Source organism: Hibiscus syriacus, unplaced genomic scaffold (assembly GCF_006381635.1).
Source record: "Hibiscus syriacus cultivar Baekdansim isolate YM2019G1 unplaced genomic scaffold, ASM638163v2 tig00117000_pilon, whole genome shotgun sequence".
Taxonomy (NCBI): Eukaryota; Viridiplantae; Streptophyta; class Magnoliopsida; order Malvales; family Malvaceae; genus Hibiscus; species Hibiscus syriacus.
The window spans coordinates 1153011-1167589 of NW_024063516.1; the positions used below are offsets into that span (position 1 = coordinate 1153011).

General features: G+C 35.8%; 1 protein-coding gene across 1 annotated transcript; it reads left to right on the top strand.

Moving 5' to 3' along the window:
• The first annotated feature begins 9086 nt into the window (after window positions 1-9086).
• LOC120194659 (protein S-acyltransferase 21-like) lies at window positions 9087-14428 on the top strand. Its single transcript, XM_039196908.1, has 10 exons — window positions 9087-9481; window positions 10397-10510; window positions 10609-10729; window positions 10910-11115; window positions 11693-11761; window positions 12056-12127; window positions 12241-12369; window positions 12789-12869; window positions 12954-13160; window positions 13397-14428. Exons 1-10 carry the CDS (start codon window positions 9437-9439, stop codon window positions 14261-14263), a joined length of 1911 nt encoding a protein of 636 aa, XP_039052839.1. The 5' UTR covers window positions 9087-9436; the 3' UTR covers window positions 14264-14428.
• Window positions 14429-14579: the final 151 nt, after the last annotated feature.

Here is a 14579-nt window from a genome sequence, read left to right on the forward strand (position 1 = left end):
ATACTCCGCTATGAATCTAACGTTTTTATCTTTTAAGGTATTCAAATCAATCAATTGTAAGTAATTTGAATCGGATCTGTTAAATTTTAATTTTAATTTCGAATTTTCGCAACTAAGACAACCGACAAATTAATTGGTACCGAAGCGCGGTTCAAGGGTGCTAATCCCTTCCTTGACCGTAACCGACTCCCGAACCCGACACATTTCTGGTAAAAACACATATCAGGTAAGATGGTGTCCGACCCACCTAAATTCATTTTAAAATGGTCGGTGGCGACTCCAATCCACATTTTTTAAGTCGAACCCCAATTCCGGGTCCCAACCGAAAGACAATTACGACAGCTTGGCGACTCTGCTGGGGACAGGTAAGTGAGTGAGACCGAAATTAATTTTCGGTTGTCTTTTTTTTAGCGAAAATTACAAATTTTAATTTATTTATTCGATTCCAATTATTTATCTTTGATTATTTTTTTTCAACTAAATAGTTGTACTGACGTTTTTTCAATGATTCCAGATTTTTGAAAAAGTTTTCGTCTCTAGCTCTATACCCGAGCTCCGAACTCTTTTAAGTGGGGGTGAAAGCGATGCCTTCGTGTGAATTTATTCACCGTGCGGGCCTAGCAAGTAGCCTTCGAGATTCATATACCTTATGTCTTCGTGTGAATTTATTCACCGTGGGGACATAAGGGAATGTTTTCTCTCGAGTTTAACTTAGTCCACATAAGCTTGTAATAGGCTTAGGACTAAGGGTCTGGTAATCCAAATGGGGCACCGATAAGGAGAACTTGGGTCCCGTTTTTTATAACCTAAATCGGGAGGCTATAGAGAATTAGAGCCCCCCCATTCAAAGATGCGTTGATCCACACAAAAAAACGTGTTCGTTAACCATAAATAATTTGCATTAATGGACAAAGGGGTTATAATACAAGAGATGAAAAACGCAGGGGTCCGGCTATGGTCAAAAAAGACTCAGAAAGAAAATGAGGACAATTTGCAAGACAACTATGTGTCATATTCGATCAAGAAGGCATGGCGTCCACAATCAAGTACATCAAAAGTTAACTTTTCAAAAATGGGTTGACAAAGGTGGCAGGGGCAAGACGAGAAAAATGTTACTGACCTCGAGAGTTCATTCAAAGACAACAAGAACAAGATGGCAAGTCACTATCGACAAATTCAAGAAACAAGCAAATGAACTTCGGATAATCCCTTTGATGGAGGATTTCAATGGAATTTCCGATTCAGCAAAGGATGAAAGCCAGAGATGCAGTCATTTGACACTTTTTGGGAACCAGTACAAAAAACAACTCAACATTTTCACGGTTCATCCAGAGAGGTCGGAGTGGTTCAACAGGTTATTCAACAGGTGAAAGACGAAGGCAAATGACTAATCAACCTGTTCCGGGTCTAGAGGATTTAGTCCGGATATACCTTTAAATATGTTTATTGTCTCTTAAAAGATAAAACACTTTTGTCTCAATAAAGGTTATTTACAATAACAGACATGTTTTTGGATCAATGCCTCGAACATTTCATGCATTTTTGCATTTTGCATATACATTTCATTTTTAAGCATTTTCATAAACACGAAATTTCTTCATGGAGAATTCGATGAAGTGGTTTTAACCACATGACACCACATGAAAGCAAGATTGTAACATCAAAAGAAAAAACTGAAATCATAACGAATGAGTTTGATCAGCTGGTTGTACGACTAAGCCTGCCAAGATAATCTGAGAAAATAGTCCACATATCCTAAAGGCTACGATGTTGAAGCTGTTTGCAGTTGCCACATAGGATGCTCCAAACATTTCTTAAAGAACTATAAGGCACCGAAGCGCAATATCCAAAACCTAATTGATTCAGGGGCATTGACAGCCGAAGAAGGGGACATTGCATATACCATTTGCACTTAGAGGATTGTTTTGTTTGAACACGTCTTTGATCTTTCATGTTCGCTTAATCTTTTAAACGATTAAATTTATGCTACTTTCTAAGGTGGAGCAATTGAACAAATTTTAATCTTTAGTTCTTCAAATATTAAATGAATTAAGGATTCTTTTAATTCTTCAAGAATTATAGATTTTTGACACATGACAAGGTTAGACCTTTCTTATCATGTCTTAAACCCCAAAATAAAATACCTTGATTCTTTACCCAAAAAAACTCATGGTCATTACCAAAAGGACCAAATTTTGACATTACTTCCCTTTGAAATTTTTTAACAATGCATTTATCTTTTTGATACACCCATACCTTTCTTTGAGTCAATAAAGTCACATCATTGTCTTTTTAGACTCAAAATTTACATTTTTCTACCATTAAAACCCAAGGCTTTGAGTTGTTCATTTGAACATGAGCATTCTTCTAAGAAACAACTTGGGGCATCTCGTAGGGAGACTGAACATTGAGACATGTTGGGGGCAAGAAGCAAAAAGAAGAATTCACTCGAAATAATTCTATCATGCATTAATTACATTGTTTTCATGTGAATAAAATTAATCCTAAAAATCTATCCCCCTGGGGATACCTCTTCTGTGAGGACTTCCATGTATGAAATGATGAATAACTTTCTTTCTTCATCCCTTCACAACAGGAGAAAATATATATCCCTTGTGTCCCCTTTTGAGCCTATAGTATTTTTCTTTTGATTCAACCCTAACCAAAGATCACCCTCCACACTGGGGCAAGGTGGAGAAAATATGCTCGCATGAGTGAAGACATTGATTCATATGAGATATCGAAAGGTGAACCAAATGCCAAGTGCGAAGATTCAATCAGAACAAAAAGAGAAAAAAGAGAAAAAAAGTAAAGAGAAAATAAAAAGAGAAAAAACAAAGGAAAATTGAAGAAAAAAGAAGACAATATGCATATGCAAATATTCTCTCGATTCAAACGACGCATCGAGATTCAAACTATGAGATTGATCAAATCATTAAACCACTTCACTCGAAGATCATAGAGCATCAAATGAGATTGATCAAGCACATTCATTTCTGAATTACTGAATCACTCCTCTCGAAGATCATAGAGCATCAAGAGAGACACACATAAGAGCATATTCAAATTGAGCAAGATATGATTGAAGACATCAGAATGAATTGATCCTTGGTTCAATCACCCTTAAACACTTGTTTGAGACTTTTATCCCTTTCTTTCATAACAATGAACCATGACCTATGTTATGTGCCTTGAAAGTCTCTTCTAATCATACATAGATTTCTAAACAGAAGAGACTATCTTCAGATTTCATCCCGCCCATCAGGACTAATCGTTATTTGCAAAAATCAATGTAATTAATATATGATAGAGAAAAATAACGAAGGGGGTTCAAGACGTAAATTAAGAATGACGTCTTGAAACCAAAGGAGGATTCGAGTTGAAAACCTGAAAAGGCGGCTGGGCAGCTGAGGCGATCGCACAAATTCCTTGATAAGGCATCGCACAATCCAAGCATGACCATGAAAGTTGGGAGTCAGAGAACACTTCCAGTAGAGGAACATACAAAGTACCCCATCAAACCTTTGAGCATCAAATAAACAAAAAATGCCAAACATTTGACCAAACACAATAACCTGAGACTTTTTATCCTTTCCTTACTTAACCATTTCCCAAAAATAGCTTTGATCTTGGCACGTGTCAAATAGCTATAATTTATTGAAGGATTAACATTGTAATTAATTCTTTGATATCCAATGAACTCTAGTTTTATGATTCTTCTCAATTGTAAAACCGTGAAATGAGCAATATTTCAAAACATATTTTCAAAACTTCTGATTAAACATTTTTCGAAACTCTTTTAATTAATATTTTCAGAACTTTGAAAATAAAATAGAAACATTTTTTCAAACAAGACAATCTCTCTAGAGTGGATTTTGGTAAATGACATGTGGCTCTAAGACAGTAATCTCATGCTTAGAATTAATGTTGAAGCAAGAAAAGAGGAATAATAGGGGCACTTTTAATGTTGGGGCATTTTTTGAGATTCAACATTGAATTTTGGGGCATCTCCGGGGATTCAAAATCCTGATGTGAACGATCAGATCTTCCGAAGGCTTTTCCTCCACATGTAGGAACCAACAGGTAAAAAATGAGATTCTGTCCAAGGAATAAAACAAGAACTCATTAATTATGCATACATTTTAGAGCATCATATTTATCATTTTTTTCACATACATAAGTTTTGCAGGTTTAGAGTCAAGTTTCAACTTCAAGGCGAAAGATACTTGATTCAAAAGAGTTTGTAAAAATCGATGGTGGTTGCTTAACTCAGCAGCAAGAAGTCACACTTCAACCAACTCGACAGATTGAAATATCGACATTCATCTTCAGATTCAACATTTCCAATATAAATTTTGTCTCGTTTGAGACAGTCTCATTTAATGCAGATGATTATCTCACTTGAGATTACTTTTCTTAAAACATACTTTGTCTCACTTGAGATTGTTTCACTCGAAATAAGGCATTTCATTTCACTCAAGACTGTTTTTAAAAAGAAGATTTTATCTCTCTTGAGACAGTTTCCCTTGAAACAAAATCTTCAAATTTATTTCCCTTAAAAAAAAATTTTGTTTCCCTTGAAACCGTTTTTCATGAAACAACATATATCTTTGAGATCGTTTCTCTTGAAACGAATTCTATCTCTTTCGAGACAACTTCTCTTGAAGCATCATTTGAACCGTTACACTCAGCTCAAACACATACTTGAGATGGTCGAGAAGCATTTCTCAAATAAAAAATAGAATGTACACATCAGATTTGAATATTTGAAGAATTCAAGATCAGGGATCAGAACTTGAAGATTCAAAAATCAAGATTCCATACAGGCAACCGGAGATCGAGATTTCTCTCCAGAGCCCCAAGATAACATATGTTGCATATGCATTTTAGGCACACCTAAGAGCATTGCATCCATAGCATCACATATATGCATAACTTTTTCAGGTTTTAGCTAGAGTCAATTTCAACTTCGCGGCGAAGGATATTGAACTCAAAGCGACACAATTTGCTCGAGAGTAGATTTCAACTTCACGACGGAGGATATCTAACTCGAAGCCAAACTTCACAATAAAGGGGTCATCCACGGTTTTAACTCCACGGCGAAGGGAATCATGTCCACCCGCAACATACAATACTTGGATTTCAACTTCACGACGAATGATATTCAAGTCAAGGCTCAACTTCACGACGAATGGGCCATCCGCGATTTCAACTCCACGACGGAGGATATCGTACCTGCATATCCACGATTTTAACTCCACGTCGGAGGATATCATGCCATTTGAGGCTCAACTTCATGACGAAGGGGCTTCCCAGTTTCAGAGCCAATTTCAACTTCACAGCGAGGGATATTGGACTCAAGACAACACAAGCTTAACTTCACAAAGAAGGGGCGACTGATTGTCAACAAATAACTTTCCAGTCTCATTCAGAGTCAATTTCAACTTCACAGCGAAGGATATTGAACTCGAGACAACACAAGCTCAACTTCATAGCGAAGGGGCGGCTAGCTGTCAACAAATAATTTCCCAGTTCCAGAGCCAATTTCAACTTCACGACGGAGGATATTGGACTCGGAACAATACTACCCACTTGGATTTCAACTTCACGATGAAGGATATCCAATTACCAGGCTCAACTTCACGACGAAGGGGCCACACGTGGTTTCAACTTCACGACGAAGGGGAATCGTACACACAAGTAGCATCCATCTCTAGATTGGATTTCAACTTCATGAAGAAGGATATCCAACTCAAAGAAGAGTTATCTATCACCAAAGACCTTCGAGTTCGATTACATTCAACTCAGAGGTAAATCAAATTTACAACATAGCTCAAGGAAAGAAGGGTTATCTGTTAACGAAAATTGTCGAGTTCGATTCCATTCAGCTCGATGACACCTCAATCACACTATTATCCGGCTGCAATCGAGGTTTTCAAGCCGAGAAGAAGATCTGGGTTAGCCGTGCCTTAGTAGCAAGAAGCATTTTTTCCGTCAGCATAGCTTAAGTCGAGAAAAGCTATCTGTCAACGGAGACTTTTCGAGTTCGGTTTCATTCAGCTCGAGAGCATATCAACCACATTATGGAGCCAAGGGATTATTTTCCAGTCGAATTTTTAGCCAAGGTCTTTAAACCGAGAAGAAGACCAAAGTAGACTACGACGAGAAGCCACATTCTGATTCAAATCATTTCAAGATGGACTCGACTTCGTGACGGAGGAGCCATCCGCAACTCAATTCGACAGGGAGTTATTCTTCAACTCCACTGAACAAAAATTTGTGTCTTTTTATATTTGTCCTATTTTTCGTTCCACGAAAAAGGACAAAGAGGGGTAGCTGTAGACACCCATTTTCTTAAAAGATAGATCTAGCAAGAGTTCATCTCCTAAGAGGACTCTTCCACCACCATATCTTTTAAAGCAACAACCACACCAACAAACGTGCAAAAATTGAGCAAGGAGTCTAGTTGCATTAGGATTCTATTGTTAATAGGATTATAAAAATAGTTAGTTTTTTCACTATAAATACATGGAATCCTCTCCATTTGTAAGACACGGATTTACATACAAGATACAGCGGAAAGCACGAAAAAATACAAAGGCAAAGCTATTGTAAAGATTCGAAAAGGAAATAAAAGGTAGCATTTTTTTTACATTGAATCGTTCATTTCTTGCATGTGCATATTATTTTTCTTGAGATTTGGTTCGAATAACCTAAAGCGTGGGTTGTGTCGATGACCAAAAAGGGGTGGGGTTTCAAAGTTTCAAACCTAGATCTACTCCCGATGCATGTTCATTTTTTAAAAGTATTTAATATTCCCCCTAAGTCAATCTTAATATTTAATTTACCTTGAAATTTACCCTTTAATTTTACTTTTATATTAATTTCGTCTCATATATATATATATAATTATATTTTTATTTATTTACTATATTCCTCTTTTTTATTTATTTATATTATATTATTTTTACTATATATATCTTATATTATTATTATATATAAGTATAGATGTATTAATTTTTCTTCATTTGCTATGTATATATATTTTTTTCTTAATATTATATTTTATACGTTTTTATATATATATATATTCTTAATATTCTATTTTTGTTTTTATTTATTTATATATATTATATTTTTACTTTATTTTTTTTATATTTTTCTTAATATCATGTATATCTTTATTTTTTACTTGTTTTACTTAGTATTATATATTTATTATTTTTATTTGTATTAGTAAATACTACTTTATAATACACATTATTTTTATTCATTTTTAATTTTTTTACCTTTTTTTACTCTATTATTTTTTTCCTTTATCTGTGTCTTTTTTAACATTTTTTTGTTTTTATTATTATTATTTTTATTATTTTTTTACGTATTTTGTTATTTTCCATTTTTTCTTATTTTATTTATTATTCTCACGTTTGCACACTTGCTATCCTAATTCGATTTTATACTCCGCTACGAATCTAACGTTTTTATCTTTTAAGGGTATTCAAATCAATCAATTATAAGTAATTTGAATCGGGTCTGTTAAATTTTAATTTAAATTTTAAATTTCCACAACTAAGACAACCGGTAAATTAATTGGTACCGAAAGGGTGGTTCAAGGGTGTTAATCATTCCTTGACCGTAACCGACTCCCGAACCCGACACATTTCTGGTAAAAACGCATATCAGGTAAGATGGTGTCTGACCCACCTAAATTCATTTTAAAATTGTCGGTGGCGACTTCAATCCACATTTTTCAAGTCGAAGCCCAATTCCGGGGCCCAACCGAAAGACGATTACGACAACCACGATTGATCAAGATGGTGTTTCTTTATTATCTTGCTGTTATTTCCTGCTTTTGAACCTCAGATTATTTTTTATACGCGTTTTGCGCTCGTGGATAGTTTTCTCAAGTCGTTTGACTATAATTTGCGATTTGTAGGTGGTCTTTCAGTTGTTTCATCCCCTTTTGTTGTTCGTTTGTCGATGCAGTCAGATTTGTTCGTATTTTTATTTTATTCGAGCATTTGATAGTTTTTTAACATTTTCATTTTATGGCCATTGTGTGATCTATGTGGCTAGTTTTTATGTTAATAGTTATAAGAAAATGTCCTAATTATAATTTAGTTTACGTTTACGGTTATGTTCGTAAATCTTCATTGTAATTCTGAATATTTTCTATTTTTAATAAAACTAGCAGCTTTCTATAAAAAAACAACAACATAATATTCGATAGCTATAACTTCAAATGGCGTCGTTTTTCTAAATCACAGTTTATATTTTCTATTTTAAATTAAAGCTTAATACAAAAATAAATGTTTGAACTTTGCCTAATAACGTTTTAGTGTCTAAAAAAATTTTCGCTGTTAAAAATCACCGTTAACTGACCGTTAATTGACACATGTAATGTTCTAGTAATTTTGAGATTTTATTTAAAAAAAATAATTTTTTTGTAAAGAAAAAAAGAATAGTGCCCCTGCGTGTTTCCTCTCCCCTTCCCCATGCCCCCTACAATAGGTCGTCGGTTGGCCAGCGGTGACCATCACTCTCACTATCATCGGCACCAACGTCGACCTTCTATCAAACCCACAATGACCTTTCACCGTAAGCTGCCGCAATTTGCAGTGGAGAAGCATTCAAAGTTTCGTCGAATTTTAAGTCATCGACGGTATTTTTCGTCGATTACGGTCGATCTCGACGTCCATATGCCACGCTGTCACCACCATTCGAACCATCGTCAAATTCCGCTCAAAACTCATCCTCGCTGTCGCTCCATCGGTGCTCCTCCGGTGTTCCACCATGGTAACGGGTTGAAATGAGATATTTTAGTTTTTTTGAATTTTTTTATAATTGTGTTAAAAGTTTAGGGGTTTTTTTGTAAATAAATTAAGTTTTTTTTTTTAATTTTTTTTCATTAAAACAAATATTTTTATTATTAAAAAATAAAAGAATAAAAAATATAACAATAATTGAGAAAATTTTAAACACTAATTTTTAACAAAAAAAAATATTTAGGTACCAAATCATTTTTTTGGATGTAGAGTTGGTGCATTTATTTTTGCAATTAAGCCTTAAATTAAAGAAACCTACACTCTCCGTACTCTGGTCTTCCTTTATTCATCGCTTCTTCAACTTCAAGGGCTGTCCCTGATCGAAATGCATTCATTCAATTCTCCAAATTCTAAATCTTGAAAACTAACTTTATGCCTCTTCTCTAAATTAGTGTATTTCTACTGGGTCTAGTTGAGCCCCTTCTTCTCTCTTCTAATTTTCTTAGTTTTGTTTTGAGTTCAAGGGATGAAACGGTTTTGATGCCAAAAAGAATAAAAGGAACCAGACCAAATGTGAAGCACACGTCTTCAAGATTTTGGTATTAGTATTTTCAAACTGGGTTTTGTCGAATGTGGTGGTGATTGAGGAATTTCGGAGCAGTTGTTTGACAATGGTGAGGCGTCACGGCTGGCAACTGCCGGCTCATACATTTCAGGTTTATTCTGTTCCTTTCTATTATATCAGTTGCCTCTTTTTGTGCATTTTGTGTTTCTAGTTACCGTGTTTTTCCTTTATTCTCATTTATTTACATTGTTATCTTTAGCGAAGAGTAACTGTTCCTAATCTCTTTTGCACTTGTTGTTTCTTTTGTATGTTTGGAAGGGGATTCTTTTATATATGTATAATATATATATTACGAATTTATGTATACGGGTTACCTGAGTTTTATCGTTTGTCATGAATATTGATTTTGTCGAGTGTTACTTGAATGCATTTTTTTTTTAAATTAACTAAGCTCCATGTTTTTGAGGTGTTTGTGTTTCTTTTCTTTTATTAGATCCGATTAACCGTTTAGATTAAGAAAATAGCCCAACTTGGGAAATTTTCATCTATCTCAAATATGAGTAGAGTAGTTGGTCAAATTAATGTATTGCTTTGCTTTGGAACTACCAAGGAAAGTAGAAACAAGCTGACATCTTAATTCTCCTCTATATACTTTTAGTCTAAACAAAATAAATTATTAGATTGTGTGAAATTTTTTATGTGCTAATAAGGTTCTAATTTTAGTTTATAGTCATTATTGCCCATTTCCCTTGTCACCAAGTTATTTCATTGCAAAGGGATGCCTACTTTTGATTAGCATGTAAAGTAGTTGCTAAGACTACAATACGAGAAAACAATTTTAAACCAAGTCGTGACTTTAGAAGAGAGTCATAATACTCTATGAAGCCATCTATATCAGACGTGATGTTAAACCTGATGGTTTTTCATTGCCTAAGTAATCTTTACACATTGCTGGTTTATGTTCTTGTAAGCTCCAGCCTCTAATAGGATTCATGTGATAAATTTCTTGCATGTGTCTCGTTTCAACAACCACTCATTATCCTTTTTGTTTCTCAACGGCGGACAGGTTGTAGCCATTACTGTTTTCTTTCTACTATCGGTTGCATATTATGCCTTTTTTGCTCCCTTTCTTGGAAAAGATATCTATGAATATGTGGCTATTGGTGTCTACTCTATCACGGTAACGGAAGTAACCTTTTGATTTATCTGTACTTAAGGTTTAAAACTTCTTTAGTTGCTTTCCTAATTATTATCTTTATGCTTGATTTTCATTTTCAGGCAATCTCTGTTCTCATCTTGTATGTTCGATGCACTGCTATTGATCCTTGTGATCCTGGAATTCTCCTTGAAGCTGACAAGGAATCAGCTTGTAAATCACACAATGAAATGGATCCGCCAGGTAACGTTTTTTATGCACGGTTTTGCTAATAGATTGCATGATAATTGTGAACATAATTGGTTGATAGTTAGAACTGTCTTTTGAAAATTGTTTAATAATAGCTGCCTGTATTAAGATATGAGCTTCTCTGTAGTATATCGTTTGTCTCAATTAACCAAAGAATTTGTGCTGTTTAACCAGGGAATGCATCTTCTATTGAAGAGCCTTGCAGTATAGGATTGAAGTATGGAAGTGAATATAATATGCATAGTTCACGATGGTGTTCCAAACTTGGTGGGTTTTTTTGTGCTTGTATCATAAAAGAAGATTGCTGCAAAGATGCAGACCTTCTGCAGCAACAATCTGGAGAAGAAGATGCTTTGTTCTGCACATTGTGTAATGCAGAAGTAAGGTTCTTAGTAGGATAGTTCTCTCCATATCCGTGAGCCCTGAACCCCCCCCCCCCCAAAAATAACCTTTTGTTTTTTCTCACTGATGTCTACCTTTTCAATGGAATACAAGAAATGAGAAAGCTAATTTTATCAAACGTAAATAGCCCAAACTTGTGCAGTAGCACTCTTACGGTCTTACCTAGGTGCACGCTTAGACACAAAAAAGAAGTTTCTTGATATAGCTTTCACTTATATATGAAAAGAAATTACCTTCCCGTTCTTTTCAAGTAAGTATATCCCTGGGCTGTATAGCCTGTATTCATGCTAATTTTTTAGAGTTTCCGTGCTTTTGGAACAACCGACTTGCATATATTTTACTGCTTGAATGTTATTTAAAGAAATTACCTTTCCTTGCTTTTCAAGCAACTATATCCCTGGGTTGTATTCATACTAATTATCTAGAATTTCCATGCTTTTGAAACAACTGGCTTGTATATATTTGATTCTCTTTTTTTCTGGAAGAAGCTTGTCTCTGGTTGCATGTTGTTGAGCTATAATAATTCTAGCTGCCCTTGCAACTCACCTTTTGCAGGTGCGAAAGTTCAGCAAGCATTGTAGAAGTTGTGAAAAATGTGTTGATGGATTTGATCATCATTGTCGAGTGAGTTATCAATTTTTTATCCTTTTCAGTGTCATAAATTTATGGACAATTTCTTGGTCTTTGAGAACTACTATCAAAAATTGATAGCTAGAACATTTATGTTACTGGACTGGTAATCACCTAGGGCTTCTGGTTGACTAATTGTAGTGCCTTGGCTATGTGCTGTAAGTCTGCTTTTTTCTCCATAACTTGTAATTTCTTAGTAGCGTTTTGAAAACAATCCGGCTCTTTTTTACTGATTTAGAATTTCATGTAATCTTGGGCATGACTAAACTGTTTTACCATTTTATCCAGTGGTTGAATAATTGCGTCGGCAGGAAAAATTACATCAGTTTTGTGTGCTTGATGGCAGCTAGCCTTGTTTGGGTAAGTTCTTAGGATAGCTTTTGGACAATGGTTCATATCATTCATTTGCATCTCCTGACAAGAACTGAACTTATTCTTATGTGCCCGCACGTGTGCATGTATGTGGTCGTCAGCTTATTGTTGAATTTGGAGTTGGCATTGCTGTTCTTGTGCGATGTTTTACTGATAAAAAGGGTACAGAAACTGATATAACCGAGAAGCTTGGAGTTGGATTCTCCCGCCCCCCTTTTGCTAGTGTGGTGGTAGGTTCTCTGCATCTGCTTAAGAGCTCAGATTGTTTCTGTAATATTGTTTTCCTATGAGAGAGCACCTTGATTGATTGAGAAGTTTTACCGCAGTTGACTTGGTCATTTTCCAGGACAAAATATGCATTGATTATAGAATATTTGCATTGATTTTTTTTTCTCATTTGGACTCTAGTTTACAAACTCTAGACATTGGATTTTGAATTAAACCTCCGAATTTCATGGGTATTGAGAAGCAAAAATCCTAGCTCTAAAATGTGAATCGTGTGGTTGGTGCTTCAAAATGTTCTATAATTATACATGTTTGCTTCCCGGAGGCTGGTTGAAATAGATGACTGCTTGTGTTCACTTCTCTAAGAGTGAATGAAAACCTCGGTTGCCACGGGTTTTGCCTAACATTATACAAATGATCACAGGCCCTCTGCACAGCTGTTTCTCTTCTTGCAATTGTGCCTCTGGGGGAGCTGTTCTTTTTCCATATAATTTTGATCAGAAAGGTCTCTCTCTCTGCCCCCCCCCCCCCATCTCTCTCTTCCTGTCTTAATATGTAAACATTGAACCATTGTCATTTCTAACCACAGGGTATCACAACATATGAGTATGTTGTTGCAATGAGAACACAAAGTGAACCACCTGGACAGTCTGCAGATGGTGAAGATCAGCAGACTATTTCATCATCACCTACCAGTTCAGCTTTAACTGCCATAAGTGGAAGAAGCTCTCTTGGGAGAAGGTTGCAATACAAAGGTGCTTGGTGCACCCCACCTAGAATCTTCATGGACCACCAGGTACCACTTCCTTACTACTAAACATGAAAACTCGGTCATTTTATATCGGTGATGGTGTATGCTATAGAAATTGAAGAATGAAATGTTGCATGCAAATTGTGGCCGCAGTTTCAATATGAATTTATAATTCCAGTTGTTGTCTTAAACATGGGTACATCCTCTCTTAGGATGATCATCTGTCATGGATTTTCTGTTATTCTTTAAAAGTTATAACTGATTATTGTTTTCTTGCAAAGGATGAAATAATCCCACATTTGGACCCGGGTCTCTTACCATCCACAGTAGATCCAGATACTGTACACCCACTAGACAAGGGTAAAAAACTACCCCAACGTCCTGTCCGAATAAGTGCATGGAAACTTGCAAAATTGGATACTAAAGAGGCGGTTAAAGCAGCTGCCAAAGCTAGAGCAACCTCCTCCGTCCTCCGTCCTGTAGGCACTAGGCATCATCCATACAGTGCTGATCAACTGTCTAGTAGCAACATTAGTGGAAGAAGCAGTCCCACTAGTACTGACAATGGGTCTCAGATTAAAAATACTATAGCAGGTACATTGAGCTCATATCCTTCGAGCCATGCGGGCAGAGATGATGCCGGATCATGTGCTCACAGCGTTGGGGACATGAGCAGTCATCTTTCCAGCATAACCCCGTCTCCAATGGCACAACAGCATTCAAATAGAGAACATTTTAACCCCATGTATGGTGCGTTAGTCAATCAATCTCCATTGTCAGTAAAACAAAGTGAAGGGAATGAACATGATGTTGAACATTCTATCAGGAGAACTTGCAGTGCAATAGAAAGCTCCAGAACTTCAGTTTTCTGGGATCCAGAAGCCGGGCGCTTCGTGTCTTCCTCTTCCAGAAATGCAGGCCCTTTGCAGACAACTGGATCACAACTTTTGTATAGTGGTCAATCAATATTTTTTGGTGGTCCTCTAACGAGTTCATTGTCTGTGGGGTTGGATAGAGGTTCTTCATCGAGTCATCATCTTCATCGGCAGCAGGGTAGATCAGAGAGAGGTGGCCAGCTACCTGTGTTTGTTCCTAGTGATTATCATTCTCTAGAAAATCAATTTCCATCTAGGTCGCCAATGCCATGAGCACCAAAATAAGGGACATATTTATTTTGTTTTGAAGTTAGAAGTCTTCATTTGATTTGGATTTTACTTTCTTCAACGGCTTGTTCATATCTGCTGCATCCAAGCATTTTTTATGCAATTAGTTGTCAGTTAATTCAGGGCAGATTTTCTTTAAGATGAACTGAAATTAATTAGCCTTACAAAAATCAAACAGTTTGCAATGCATTTTCAAGTTGTCTTAGGGTGCGTTTGGTTCACGGAATGTAAGATTATCAGTGGGAATAAAAGATTATCAGAGAATAATATTACTGGGAATGTTACATTACTATATTTGGTT